The sequence below is a fragment of the Hevea brasiliensis genome, chromosome 5 (assembly GCF_030052815.1).
Source record: "Hevea brasiliensis isolate MT/VB/25A 57/8 chromosome 5, ASM3005281v1, whole genome shotgun sequence".
NCBI classification, from domain to species: Eukaryota; Viridiplantae; Streptophyta; class Magnoliopsida; order Malpighiales; family Euphorbiaceae; genus Hevea; species Hevea brasiliensis.
The window spans coordinates 2,883,935-2,899,709 of NC_079497.1; the positions used below are offsets into that span (position 1 = coordinate 2,883,935).

The 15,775-nt window shown below is 34.0% G+C and overlaps 1 protein-coding gene across 3 annotated transcripts; it reads right to left on the reverse strand.

Moving 5' to 3' along the window:
- Positions 1-293: 293 nt before the first annotated feature.
- LOC110655732 (protein RRP6-like 2) lies at positions 294-10,752 on the reverse strand. 3 transcript variants are annotated; one of them, XM_021812158.2, is made up of 14 exons: positions 9,855-10,752; positions 7,907-8,062; positions 7,067-7,225; positions 6,906-6,989; positions 6,286-6,365; positions 6,064-6,114; positions 5,367-5,475; positions 4,441-4,523; positions 3,272-3,317; positions 2,881-2,968; positions 2,624-2,793; positions 1,738-2,031; positions 1,531-1,638; positions 294-1,126 (listed from the first exon to the last, which is right to left on the reverse strand). In XM_021812158.2, the coding sequence occupies exons 1-14, from the start codon at positions 10,533-10,535 to the stop codon at positions 518-520; spliced, it is 2,718 nt and encodes a 905-aa protein (XP_021667850.2). In that variant the 5' UTR covers positions 10,536-10,752; the 3' UTR covers positions 294-517. The 3 variants fall into 3 exon arrangements, with proteins under 3 accessions (XP_021667850.2, XP_021667851.2, XP_021667853.2); XM_021812159.2 differs by having other exon boundaries at positions 1,747-2,031; positions 9,855-10,750; XM_021812161.2 differs by lacking the exon at positions 1,738-2,031.
- Between the last annotated feature and the right edge of the window lie 5,023 nt (positions 10,753-15,775).

A 15,775-nucleotide genomic window follows, 5' to 3' on the forward strand; every position in this document is an offset into this window, starting at 1 on the left:
AGTAAAAAGTTAGACGTTTAATCTATTGAAATTGTCCCACAATATTTGGGACATCTTAAAACAAATACTACCTTCACTATAGCATTTAAATTTTACATGGTGATTAATGAAATAATTAGATAATTTTATTTTTATAAAAATATATTAATAATTAATTAAATTCCTATAGACGAAGGTTGTAAAAATAGATAAAATATTTCAACATTGCCATTAGCATTTTCCTTTCTCTTTTAGATCATTTTCATATTTTCATACAAATAAAACTTAAACCAAAAAAAAAAAAGAAAAGAATATTACGTTGAAAAAGAAGAATTCAAAAATAATTGAAGAGAAAGGCTACCTTTTGGTAACCAAAAGGTGCCTTAGGTCCTAAATACCAAAGAACAGGAATTAAATTCAAGCTAAAGCTATTTCTTCAATCCGTCCTTGCCTCCCTCTTCTTCTCCTGTTGTTTTTAAGAACAAAGTCCCAAAAATGCTACATTTCTTTCCAGTAACATAGCATATTTATTAGAGATTCATCGAAAAGTTGCACTTCGATTTCCAGTGGCTGGAAAAGCCTGACGTCTTCTACCTTGTGGAAATTCTTTGGTCCCATCATCTTTCTCAACTCCATGAACAACCGAACTTCTTTTCCTACTGACAGAATCAAGTGAGCTCTGATCTTTGTCACCCACTTGTTTTGATTTTTCCTCGTGATCTTTCCCAAATCTGATCGCAGCAGCATAATCAAATGGCTTCAACTTTAGAAGGCCAGTTGGTTCTTCAGATTTTCGGGTTTTTTCAATTGCTCTATTTTGATTGCTAGACTGGAAGCACTTCTGGAAGCTTGTAGAAAGATCAGAGAGAGATGCACGTTCTTTGTCTGCTTTGCTATCCCCGTGAGAATCTTTGATTTTTGAATCATCATTCTCTAATACCTCTACATCTGAATCATCGTCCAACACTATAATTTCTTCTAAATTGGAACTGGCCAGTGGGACAGCAAAAGATTCTTCAACACGTGGAATTTCTGAAACTGTAGTGGGCTCTTCCACAACTGGTTTTGGATCATTTCTGCCCAAAAATGAATGGAATGGAAGATTTACAGAATTCCTGATCCTTTCCAGCTTGATCTCTTCTTTGTCCTAAATACGAGGGTGGAAAAAAGAGTTGATCCAAAGCCAATAGAAAACATTATAAGGATTTTTACCTAGTATAAAAGGAAAGCTGAGATGAATTGTGGTTAGTCTCCATTATGACCAAGTTAGATGCAGCAGCAAGAATGAGATGAAATGGGAGGCTAACGCATGTCATGGAACCAACCCAAAAAACCTGAATGCCAAAAACATCCTAAAACCTTCCACAGTATCTACTTCGGGTTAGTGTGTGGGTCATCTCATTTGCATTTCAAACTAATAACTCATACCTAAAGCACTGGGCACACTGCCAAAGTGAAGGAAACCTCTACACGTTGCATTATCTGACATAGCTAAAGACAGCCAAGGAAAGTTGAAAGAGCATAAAAATTCCACAAGTGTAGAATGCATACCTTTTTGTCAATATCAAACCTTCTCTTTGCGGCTGCACTTGCACTTCCCAGCATTGCTCCAAAAGCACCAGTTGGCTTCTTTAAAACCTGAACAGTTGCTCCAGTATCCTGTTCAATAAGAACAAAAATTTCAGATTACCAATTTGCAAGGATAAAAGCTCTACAAGCAGCAATATTGACAATCATGGCTTAAGAATAAATTTTCACAGGCGTAACTGGATCCATGTTCTGCAGTGAAACAGGGAAGTTTTCTCTGTGAAGCTCAGAAACATTACTACTGGATTCAACACCATTTTCACCATGACGCGTACAAGAGCCTCCTTGTTGATCTCTGCGAATCTTTGTCTGCAAAGGCCCCTTTCTGAGCTGTGGAGAAGTTGCTTGGAGAGTATTCCTATTGCCATCATAAATGGTCTCTGTTCCAGCAGTCTCCAGATTTGTGTGCTTATCAGCGGCAAAGCCTTCACAATTATCATTAAGTTCTATGTTTTCCAGTGAGGCCTTCATGATTTTTTTTTTTTTTTGTGGGAGGGACCCAAAAGAAAAAAAAATAGAGAGGAAGTAAGTTATGTATACAGAAAAAGCACAAAAAGGGAGCAGCTTACAGAGCAAAGACAAGTATGCAAAGAGTGTGTCCCAGAAAAGGCTCCGACCAATTATCATATTTTGAAAATCAATTACCCATATATACAAGGACCATCCAATTATGGAGCATTTAATAAACAATGCTAACCTTTCAGTTGAGCATTTCAGGCTGCCTTAACCTATTCTACTAGCCAAGACTACTCCGAATATAGCATAACCTCATGATCAATTGATCACCAAGTTTCTCAACCCATTTTATCACATGCATTAAAAACATTAATTTAGGCTAGTGTGTTAACCTTTAGCACTTAAGATATGCAGCCAGATAATACTACAAATATAGTTCTGCTTTTAAATCCAAAATGCCATACATACGGTGATCCTTGAGGACATAATTACAACACCTAACATAATGTAAGTTGAAAACCTAGGCATGCATGCAAAGTTATAGATCTGACTCAACCCCATCTCTATTGAACATCATCAAATTTATGCATACAAATCTTACCGTTACAGTGTGTCCATCCTTTAAAAGTTGAGCAGCAGCTTCAAACTCGGCAGTATTTTGCATGGCATGCCTAATTATGTTAACAATGGAACCAAGGTTTCGCTCAACATATGGGTGCTTTGTTTTCAATACTCGACGCAACTTTTGAGGCGTAACAGGCATCTGTTTGGCTTTAAGCATTTTTAAAGAAAAGAGAATTAAATCTGGCTTGCCATAACACAGTGTATATCAGGATACAAAGTTGATCAAGTTCTTACCAATTTCAAGAAGAGTTTTGTTTGGTAATATATAGCCTGTGCTCTCATCTTCAGCACGGGCAACAACATCTCTCCACTCAAAGAGTCCCTACAGGTCATTTTGGCACTTCAAATAAGGAGACAAAGTGGATAAAATATCCAAGTTTTAGACAAACAACAGTCTCATCAACAAAATGCACCCTATTCATCCATTCAAGTTGACTAATTAAAAAAAAAAAAAAAAAAAAGATCTCCAACAAATCAGTTTAGCAATAATTGGAAGATTGCAAGGCCCGAATCATCAAACATATCTGCCAAGCAGACTAGATATCTTCCAAGGCTTTACCATCCTCATAATTATATTAACAGTCAAAGAAAGGAAATGGTGAAAAGAGGATGGATAAAAACTTACTGCAACAATGGCAAGCTGCTGAGCATTGAAACCAGCATTCTGCAACCTATTCCAAGATAGCAAGGACATATAATTATTCTTTAACAACAACGCTAGGCAAAAATAAATTCACTAGTATTAAGATTTTTTTAGCCTATGTAGTGAATTCTATGAGAAATAAATACATTAGTTTTAGATGAATTGACGAAACATATACAAGAGAGTATCCCTTGGTGCATGATGTTTACAGATGATATAGTTCTAATAGATGAGACGCGAGGAGTAAATAGAAAGCTAAAACTTTGGAGAAGTACTCTAGAGTCAAAGGGTTTTAAGTTAAGTAGAATGAAAACAGAATACATGCATTGCAAGTTCAGTGAATGACGAACTGTTGATAGAGAATGAGTTAGTTTGGATGGGATAGTACTGCCCCAAAATAATTACTTTAAATATCTCGGCTCAATCCTTTAAGTAGATGGAGAATGAGAAGAGGATATTAGTCATACGATTAAAACCGGATGGTTAAAGTGGAGAAGTGCCACGGGAGTTTTATGTGATCGCAAGATTCCCAATAAGTTGAAAAGAAAATTTTACCGTACAGCCATACGACCGGCCATGTTATATGGTAGTGAGTATTGGGCACTGAATGAGTCGTATGTGTCTAAGATAAGAGTTGCAGAGAGGAGAATGTTAAGGTGAATGAGTGGTCATACTAGACTAGATAAAGTCCGTAATGAGAATATTAAAGAAGAGGTAGAAGTGATGCCAATTGAGAATAAGTTGAGAGAAGGGAGATTGAGGTGGTTTGGTCATGTGAAGTATAGACATATATAGGCTCCAGTTAGACAAGCAGAGCATATTAGGTTAGAGGAAAGAAAGAAAAGAATCGGTAGACCTAAATTGACTTGAAGGAGAATAGTACAACATGATCTTAAAGCATTACACATTTCTGAGGATTTAACCCAAAATCGTTTAGAATGGAGAAAGATAATCCATATAGCCGATCCCAAATTCTTGAGATAAAAGCTTAGTTGAGTTGAGTTGAGTTGAGTATAAAATTCAAAATTTCTTTTTACATATATACACACTATAATACAAAGGAATTCTCATGTCTGGCATTGTTATATAATTTTAAGCAATCCATGCAGCAGTATAAAGCATCTTAAAGCAAGAATGTCAACAACACATACCCATAAATGTGGAGATATGAACTTTCTGTCAAAAGCTCCTTCTCATAAAGCTGCATGCACACATCATAACTGCGTCTGTAGACCTATTAGAAACAACACCTTGCTTGCTCAGTATTATGCAATTACAGCCAAAAAAAGAATATTTACCCTGATTAAACTAGTATAGTAGTCAAAGATAACAGTAAAGCAAAAAAGATAGATTACAGAGTCACTAGCTTAGCACAAAAGAAAATGAAAAAAATAAAAAATGGCAACTACAAGGTTCAAAGAAAAGGAAAAGATACATGTATTGCATATTTTCCTCTTGGCAGACGGCAAGTCTAGTGCCAAATCAAAACATGAAAAATATTGTCAAATTGAATCTTGTTAACTCAAATATGAGGTCCCGTTCCCATAGTTATTAAAGGCCCAAGGCGCATTAAGGCGCCAAGGAGTCCTGGAGCCTAGGTGCAAGCCTGAGCAAGGTGAGGCGCAAAAGTTAAATTTTTAAAAAGTTCATAAAAATCAAATAAATGTGATGCCTTTTTTTTTTTTTCCTTTGACATATATCTTGAATTGGGTTTACTGGTTTGAGTTTAAGTGGTTGTCCTTTTTGCTAATGAAAGTGCTCGCTAAAAATAGAAATAAAGAAAGCATGCCTTTCTAGAACCTTGTACCTAGAACAAAGGCGCACACCTAGGCGCATAAGGCACTAGGGTTTGAACCTGGTGAACATTGAGCCTGAGGGGCGCCTTTAATAACTATGCTAGTTCCAAAACAAAAGGAAGGGAGGAATAACAAGTTACATAAGCTTAATTCCAAATTTCCAATATCCCAAGGCCCTTCTATCTCAACTAGTACCTAAGAATAGACATTGATAACCCATCACGTGGATGAGTCAACAATATGGTAAATTGGCAAATGATAACAATTGATCAAACTCATACCTCCAATAGAGGACTATCAGAACTTTCAATGCCATTAGGCATTGAAAGCAACATGGTTCTCATCAAATCATAGATATACAACAGATAGTGGGTATCTTCTCTAGCATATCTGTCATTACAAAAAAAAAAGTATTTCGTTAGATGATGGTGAAACGATAACTTTTGCTGATGAGTAAAAAGAAGATCATAACAAAGTTACAGCACCAGAAAGAAATGTGAGCAAACTAGAGTAGAATATCTTCTCCGAGGGAAGTCGCAATGCCAACCTTAATTTTTGTCCATTTGAGGGTCAATTATAAAGAAAATGGAGCTGGAATATTATTCAGCTTCAGCAATAAACTTTTTCAGAAATATTAGCAAATTTTGTTTGGATTAAACTACCTATTGTGTTTTATTATATTTCTGAAAAATAAAAATTAAAGAAAGTGAAATTTCCTGAGACTCATTTTGGCCCTAGGAATTTTTTTTTCTCCTTTCGTATATAAAACAGATAAAAGCATCCATCCACATGTTTATTGATGTCTGAAGTGGTCTAAATACACAACTTTCAAAGAAAAACCAGAAAGAAAGAATATGACAAGTTCTTTTCAGTTTAGCTATTGAGATAGCTCATGTACCCTTATATTAAATAAATTCGTGAACAAAAAAGAAATTAGTTAAGGAAAGCATAAGGCCCAATTTCAATATAAATATTCACCTAAGCATCTCATTAGAAAGAGGGCGTAATCTCCAATCTGCATTCTGGTATCTGCAAGCAATGGAAAGGTCAACTTTACAGGAAATGGAAAAGATTTATGCATACACACATATATGTTTATTTAAAAAAAAATACACTGTTGTGCATATGCATGAGTGTGTCAAAAGACAAATTTACCAAACATTGCACAGTAGCAGATCAAGTGATTACATGGGGACCTACTCTTTGTTGGCAGTGATTCCACAAAAGTGATGCAAAAGATACTCCAAACTATTTCTATCCAGCTTCAATACTCTAGAGGCCTGAAGATAAGATGTAAAATGAACCAAAATAAATAAAACGACAAATAATATCCTAAAGTGTTTTTCTACAGGATAACAAAAGAAAAGGGTAATATTATTCTCCAGGCAATAACATCAAGGCAGTTTGGTAGAATTTATCCACTGAAATGTACAAGCCAAATGATCTAAAAGATTCTCCTTAACTGAATACAAAAGGGTACAGACTACTGGTTCCTATAGCCAATCCCTCTGCTTGATTCATAATGAAATAATTTGAATGTCATTTAAAAACATCAACGTGGTAATGAAAATGGTCAACCTGAATAATTCTAGCAGAGGACAAAGGAAAATTGCACTAAATTTTGCATTGTACAATCATATTGCAATATTCATGTATGCAAAGGATCAAATAACAACAATACTTTCCTTTTCAAACCAAATATCATATGGATGAGTTCATCAGAGACCGGATAACAGGCATAAGATGCCTGAAAACCACAAAATAATCAACCATATTTTAATCACACTGTTAATAGCACCAGTAGTTTCAAAGAAAAGAACCTGTCCAGTGTCAAACAGATTGCAGATATATATGCCAAAGTCCCGTTGAAGCCATATAATATCTCGATCTGCTCCATGCATGACCTAATTAAATTAAATACTATCAAATATAAAAACAACTCTGTCACAAAGTGAAAAACGAAAATACTCAACAGACAAACCTTTTTCTTGGTGGGATCCTTGAAAACTTCCCTAAGGTATGGCCCAACATGTATTCGAAGCTTTAAAGTATCTACAATAAAATCCTCAGTTCTAGTAGAAATTTGCATCAAGCATGTCAACCCTTGGAATGAGCGATACTGATTATGTTCCAGATCAACCTAGACATTGCACACGAAAAATTTGAACTTTTCATATTGTGAACCAACCTGAGAAATAATCTCAACATTGCAAAGTTATTTACAAAACATCAAATAAAGTTTGAAGGGAAGCTATCGTCCAAGACAAAAAATTATTCCCAAACAATTCCAAAACAAAATTATTCATTTATTAATTGGACTCAACCTCCAAGATATGTAAGATATTAATGTAAACGAATAACAACAACAAAAAGTTACACTTCCACACATTATTGATGAAAGAAAGGTTACACACTTCAGCACATTTTTAAAAGCAAATAAAAGAAATAACAGAATAAAATGCACAACAGAACAGAAACACTTAAACAAGTTCACAGGATATGTAGTTATGTACAGGACCATCCCCAAGTAGAATGGCAAGCAAGAATGGAATCCAGTAAAGATAACAAGTTTAATGAGCTGGAAATTTAGCACCAAGAGCAGTACTACTATCTCTCTATATACAGAACAGGTGTAAAACTATGTCCTCATAGTTCAATTAAAACAAGATATATAGATATAAACACGGAAAAGAAATATCCAATTCATGAAACACAATGCTGATAATAATTAATAAAAGTGGTTGCACAACAAAAGATCTAGAAATGAATAAAAGAATAAACAATAAAACTAAGCACGTCAATTAAATTTGTTAAATTTTACCGCAAATTCATCTACACCGCACAATTTAGCTGCCAGCTCTTTCAGATCTTTGACTTCTTCCACAAGCTTGAATGGGGTATGCTCCAAGGGGAGTGGTGATACAGGCTCAAGATTCCCAGTACTTTTATCCACAAAATCCAAAACAGACAGCTTTTCCTATATAACGGCAAATAGAAAAGCCAATAAGCATCTTTTACCCCTTTCTGGTAAGCATAAACAGAACTGTTAAACACACAGAAATGAACAAAAAGTAGCTGAATTTGAATCAACAATTACACGCAACCCTTTTCATGTGGGTAAAGAAAATCCATTAAACATCTATATACAATAACCAAATAGGAAGTATAGCACTTAAAACATATAATGCAAACCTTGATAAATAATAAATCATAATAATATACCATACCAATGAAACAGTTAACACTTTACATTTATTAGAATCCAATGAAATATCTGTTCCGATTTCTAATTGATTAATGGTGACTGGCGATCATATATGATGTGAACCTCAGGTGAAATCAATTTGATTTTGTAACCACATTGATTTCCCATATGACTGTAGCACGGAAACAGAAACGCGGACACGGGAAAACAAGGAAACAGACACAAGAAACGGCATTTGCAAAAATATAAGAAATGAAAACGTGGGGGAAATACGTAAATATAAAAAATATACAGGTATATATAGATTTGTCCAACCACAAATTTTATTTTTAACAAATTTTAACAAAAAGTAAAGTAGGAATTTTATAATTGTAACATTTAATCTCTGAATAGGGAGTAAATATAAACTAGGTTAAAAATTAACCTAATAATCCTTTTAACTTGGCTCAGAATTCCAGCCAAAAAACTGATCTGTGATCTAACCCACGTTTAAAGCCAAGCCCAGCCCACTCTATTCATTAATTTAAAAATATTCACAATTTTTCTTTTATCAATCCGTCCCTGTTGCCCCTTTCCATTCAATTCTTTTCTACATCCGTTTTTAGTGTTTTGGCCGTTCTTCGTCTGGGGATTGTTGCTTGTTGGTGTTGATGCTTTTTGAGGATTCTATCTTGCACACTTGTGGGTTGTTCTTCATGTTCTTCCTTTGGTAGTGGTACTTCTTCTTTCGTTCCTCCTCCTCCTCTATTTGCGACATGGTCGATTTCTTTTTCTTTTTTTTTTTAAGAAACAGGTTTCCACCTTTCGATATTTACGGACACAACCTCGAAACGTTTCTTTGCCGTGTCCCATTGTTTCCGTGTCAGAAAAGTTTACGAAATGGGAAACTCCGTCTATAGCTGTTTCCATGTTTCACAGCTGGTAGACACAAAACTTAGCAAAATAGCAATTGTGCTATATATATATATATATATAGAAGGAGGCCCATGAAGAAGCTTCTTATTTAACAGCTCAAACGCCTAGAGGGGAATATGAATGAGAAATTATTTGCTGTGTTCATACGAAAAATAAATCCAAAAAAGTAAGTTACCAACCAAAAATGCAGTTGTAAAAGAAGTAAGAACCAACAATGGAAAGAACATGTGATGGCATCACTTGAAGTTACTGCAGTACATTTTGAATTGTAAAGCTCCACTATTGATATTTCCCCGCATCCTTCTCACCTTGATTGTTAAATATTCTGAACAGCTAAAATTAGAATACCTCTTTCCTAGATCATTCTCAAATCAAAAACTCCCTAGGCCATTCGTCAAACCCGTAATTCTTCACTTAATCACAAGTTCAACGTCATAAACCCCAAAAAACCGATGAGAATCAATAAACTACACAAACTACCAAGTCCAGTCCTTGAAATTCTAAAGCAAAGCTAAAGAACAACCAACAAGAAACAAAATCCATAGATTCATTAACCAGTAAACCTAGTGCACAACTCCAGCATTTCATTGAACCCAGTTAACTTGATTTAGAAGAACTGAAAAAGATCAAAATGATAGAAATAACTAACCAGAGGATGAACAAATCCCGACCCGTCCTCACTCCTCTGCAACCAAACATGCTCAAACCGCTGGTTCGAATTATTCACCAATATATTATACTCGTCTTGAGGCTTCTTTATTGTAGGTATATGAAACGGGACCTTTGCTTTCACTGCCTTTGCCTTAATATCAGCTACCTTCACTCCAGAATCACACACCGAGTCACTCGCCGAGCCACTACTCGAATTCACTAAACCCTTCTTTTTCTTCCCATAAACCAACTGAAATCCGCTCTCCGTGTCCATCCCCGATACCCGACCAGTTTCCTCTTCCTTCTTTCTGATGCTCCGGAATTCATCGACAGAAGCGTCAAAACGCTCCAAGATCTCATCGTTAACGTTAACAAGCCAGTCGTAAGCGTCATCAATATCAACATCTCCAGGAAACTGAAGTTTATCCTTAAAAACGCGATTGGAGGAGCCGATTGATTCGAGCAGTGATTGCGATTTCGCGGAAATTTGTTGGACAGGAAGCTTAAATTCATCGAAGTTATAGTAAAAATGGAAATCTTTGTTTGAAGGGATCGTACGACACGAGCCTGAAAGACTGGATAGTGAAGAAGATAGCGGTCCTGTGTTTAGGGTTTGTAAAGTTTGGGATTTGGAAGGGCTTTTCGAAGTTTGATCAATGTTCATAGCATCTTCGCTCATGGTGTCTGTGTATATGAAATAGCTAAGTTGGGTTCGGTATAGAAGGGTTTAGGTTAGGGTTTTAGAGACGGCAGTTGTAGTTTTACAATGGCGAGGAAGCGAGTGTGGCTCTGAGAAAAAGGTGAAAAGGAAGGAGGGACCGGAAGAGAGAGCAACTGCGAATATTTGTCACGTGACATGGATAGGGAGCACGTGTGAATCAGGTAAATTTTGAAGAGTGGAAACTTACGCGCGCAACGCAGCGCATTGCTTGTGAATTTGATCATTATTTGCATATTATTAACAGTATTAAAATGCAATGTCTATGACTCACGAAATTCATCTTCTTCGGGCCGGTAGTAAAAAAGATATGCGAAGTTCCATTTTATCAAGAATTAAAGTTAATATATATTAAATATTATGTAAAATTAATTAATATATTTATAGTTAAAATAATAAATATATTATAAATATGTAATTAAAAATAGTAAATTTATTTTTATATAAAATAAGTTAATAATAATTGTATTCCAATTAATTTGAAAAATTAAATTTTCTTAATTCATTAACCTTCCATCTTCTATAAATATATAATTATTGTGACACGTGGGGAGTAAGGTGTAAGGCTAAGGGCAATTATACTCAAAGCTTTGATGCAACGAATTAAATTTGAGATAGGTTTAAATTTTGGGAAATATTATTTTTAATAATTTTAAATTTTATATATTAAATATTATTATTTGAAATATATTTATATAAATAATTAATTAATTATAAAATATATATTTTTAATAATATTTATAAATTTTTATATATTATTTTTAAAATAAATAAAATTCAAATATATTATAAAATTATTAGATTTTTAAAATATAAATTATTAATAAAAAATATTTTTATGCATGTTGTTAATTAAAATATATAAAATTAAATAAGTTTTTATATATTAAAAAAATAATAATTGAGCTTATAATATATATTTAGAATGAATTTGACTAGTGAGAATATTAACTAGTTTATATTCGAATATGATGATTTGGGATAGATTTGAACAGCGAGAATATTAATCAAGTTCAAATCTAAATATTACAATTTGGGATGAATTTGAGTCGTGAAAATATTAATCAAGTTGTGATTCGAGTATGATGATTTTTATCAATATCCTACTCGTTGTTAGCTTTGAGGGTTGGTTTAATTGATTATTGAATACATTAGGAGCACTAAAAAATTATGTTTCTTTATATATAATAAAACAGCTTTTATCTAATTATAAAAAGGTATGACCATATTTTTAAAAAAATGATGTATGTATATCAAATACACCTAATAATCTCTCACCACAATAATAATGCAATTATGCTGATCAACTAATGATAAATTAATAATGATGATGAAAAAATAATTTTTATATTTATAATCCGCAATATTTTTTAGTCGATTTTAATACATTAAAATTATATAATTATTTTATAAAATCATGAAAAGGCATGCTCTTTTGTTATTGTGTTGAAAGAGGATAGAAATATGAAGAATAATATTCAACTAATAAAATTTTCAATTAATTAATATTTATTTTTTAAAAAAATTATGTAAAAAATTGATGAATTGTATGGTTATCTTTTAGAATATCATGAATGTTTATGAGTATAAATATGTAACAACCCAAATTTTAAAATATATATATATATATATATAAATAAAATAAAAAGAAAATATTATGTTATTAATATTATAGGATTTATTTGAATTGATTTTAAAATAAAAGAAGATAATTAGAATAAATAAATTAAAAATTAAAAATTAAAAATTTTCAAAGAATGAATCTGGACAACATGGCTGTTCAAGTTCATTTTCAGAAATTCAAAAAAAAAAAAAAACTAACAGCCCCTTCCCCCCCCCCCCCCCCGCCCCTATAAAACTATCTCTCCCGTTACTCTCCCTCTCCAACCACCATGGCCGGCCGGCGAGGGGTCTCCCCCACCTGGGCTACATCGGCGAGCTGCTAGTTGGCCGGAGCAACGTCGGCAGCGGCGCAAATGGAGGAGAAACCCTTCAATGTGCTTACAGTGGCAGCAAATTCCAGGTGCGGTTTCAGCTTCATCCTACGTCCGATAGAAGAGATTCAGGTGGCGTTGGAAAAGCTTGTTTCAAGAGCTTTCTTTTGATATTATTTTGCAACATTTGGTGGTCAGATGAGTGAGATAAGAAGGAGAGAAGTTTCGGTTTTTTTTTTGCTTTTTGATGAGATCTAGGACGATCCGACCGTTAGATTGACGATTCGAGACCACCTATGGACTAAGAAAGAGTAAAGGAATATTATGATATGATCAAATCTGGCAAATGTCATCGGCGACCGATGGGCGGCCACTATTCACGATAGTTCCGGTAGTGGCTCCGGCGAGTTTTGGGGATGATGCAACTTCCAGAGGCTTCCTCATAAATTTTTAGAATTTTTTAGACATATATAAGCATTGGGTAAGATTATTTTCATTATTTCTCAGTCTGTGGTGCTTAAATGCAGTATTTCTTAAACAGGAAAAATTAGAGAAGAATTCTAAGAAAAATATATAATGAAACTAAAATTATTTGGAGATATTCTATGGTATTTGTTGAATTTTTGAGTGATTGTGGAATATTTTTGAAAAATATATATGTGGGTTTTAGTTAAATTTTTAGCATCTGAGCATATAAGATTATCTGAATTTATGGTATTTAAATTTTATATGATTGGTTAAAGCTTGATAAAGGAGAGTTAAATATGTGAATGTTGACTTGGGTTAAATTAATAACATGTTAGCTGTTGGAAACTTATGGAATTGAGTAATAGTCTTGAATAAAAATTCATAAAATATTCGGGGGTCATTAAAAAATTAGAATTCCTTTTGCAATAGTCTTGAAATATTGCTAAGGACTATAAGACAAAATTTTAGAATTTTTAGAGTTCGTTTGATTGGTTTTTTGCAAAAAGGTTAATTTCAGGAATTAAAATGTAATTTTCAAGATTATGAGTATTGATTGTTTTGGAGGGCCCAAGAGGGGCCATATGACGTTGATGAGATGTGATTGTGGAAATTGAGATTTAGAAATGTTATTTGAATCTTCTTGCAAGTTTGATAAATCATAGGTATAGGGAAAACTCTATTGAATTTTCAGCATAAATTAAGATGTGTTTGCCTCTTTAAATTTATTTTTATTTGAATTAACACTAATAAATCCACAATAAAATTATGTAGGCGATCAGGATCAACCATCTTCCTTTACCCAACCTCTACAGTCGTCTCTTATGTACTATGAGTAAAATATTAATTTTAATTATAATTTCAATATTATTATATGTTCAGGCATGCTCATGCATCACTTATAAATATATATCTATGTAGTTAAACACTAAGCATATTTTATATTGTATTCTCAATTGATGAAGTGCCATGAATGTTGTTTTATAGAAATTTGGAGCAATGTGCGTGTGTTGGCGTGCGTATGGTGTGTGGTATTGGATATGGACAGGACACGTAGAAGCGACTGGAGCTTGACTCGTTGGGACTCGATCCTTTTATGGATAAATCGGGGTAGACACGGCTCGAGATGATATCGCTGGCTCCCGTATTTGGTTTATTAAGTAAAAATCTGACTTGAGAGACACTTGCTGGCAGAGGTTAGATTAAGAGAGCTGTATAGGGGATTAGCTCTCATATATGTACTGTTTGAATATTATATGGGTGTGTGTGTGTGAGTGCTCCAAATTTACCTTTTTGCTGTTATGATGTGATTTGTATAAAAATTTTAATGGTGTTGCATTCCACTCTTTAGGATGCATTAGCTTTAGATAGTTATAGAAATTGTAGTTAAAATCAGCATTTTACTCTCTGAGTCGAATGCTCACTCCTATTCACATATTTTTTCAGGCTACAGGAAAAGTTCTTTTACAGAGTAACCTACTTTCTTCCTTGCAGATTTAACGTCGGTTATTTTATTATTTTATTATTTTTCTAAATTTGAAATCTAAAACTCTGCATATGTTAGTAGTAGTATTGACCTTGTTAGGAATTATATTAATTTAAATTCTTGAGATTAATAAATAAATATTTGTATGATATTTAAACAATTTGTAAGTGATAGTATCAGGGTTGAGCGAGGCTCCCCTGACTTCAGTTTTTTATGGTTACCGGGTTGAGCTGACCCGAATAAAAATATTTTATTTTATTTTATTTTATTTACATGTTGGGCCTAAGTTTTTGGGCCTTGGTTATAGATTAAAGAGCAGTAAGGCTTACTAAGGGCCTCGGGGGCTTTATGTTGGCTCAGGTCCTAGTGCCAGACCGAGCCATGGGATCAGATCGTGACAAAGTTGGTATTAGAGCTTAGGCTTTAGATTCATGGAAAAGTGTGTACCTAGAGTTGTCACATGCGGAGTATAGAATTCTGTTTCGTCTTCTTCTGTAATGCCTTGCTTCTAGATTCTACGTTATTCCTCGGGTAATATAAGAGTGCTTCAGTTTAGCACCTTAGTTTTGTGAAGTACATGGTGATGTGAAATAGATTTAGCAGACGTGTTGAGGTCTGCCAAGGAAATACGTACTCCAATAAACTCTATGTTTCTGTGGGTATGAGTTTAAGTGTCATACCTATATGGTGCAAGGCACGAGACATAAAGGTGATTTTTGGCAATGTAGTTGCTTTAGATGGAGCGAAAGTATCATTACTAGTAGTCATCAGTGGATACCCCATCAAGTAAATGTATAGTATTAGTGAATTCAAGAGTGATAAGAGATTTGGGGAATCTAGTATGTGGGACGTACCGTAGTAACTATGTAATATTCTCGATATTTGTGCTGTAAGATGCAGATTACTGTATCGATATGAGAGTATTGTGTAGAGTTGCGTGCTTCCCCGCAGTGCTCATGACGAGAATGCTTGCAAATAATCTCTATTTTGGTACAGTTATGCCAGAACAGAGTCCTATTACTGCAAAAGAGTTTGAAAATCCTAGATAGAGATTTAAAACCCTAGAGCTAGAATATCAAAGGGTCAAAGTTGTAAAGTAGCTAGAGTCAGTGACTCAGTTATCCTAGCATGAGCTACAGTTACATCAGGAATTACTGAAAGACTGGAGGTTTTAGTATAGTCATAAATTAAAGGTAACACCTATAGGGTGAGGCCATTTGGTATTTGATATGGGGTCTTAGATGGTTTTGACATTGCAATAGGTCTTTTGCCTAAATTTTAGTGAAAAACAGTATCTTCTTTATGTAGCAGCAGGG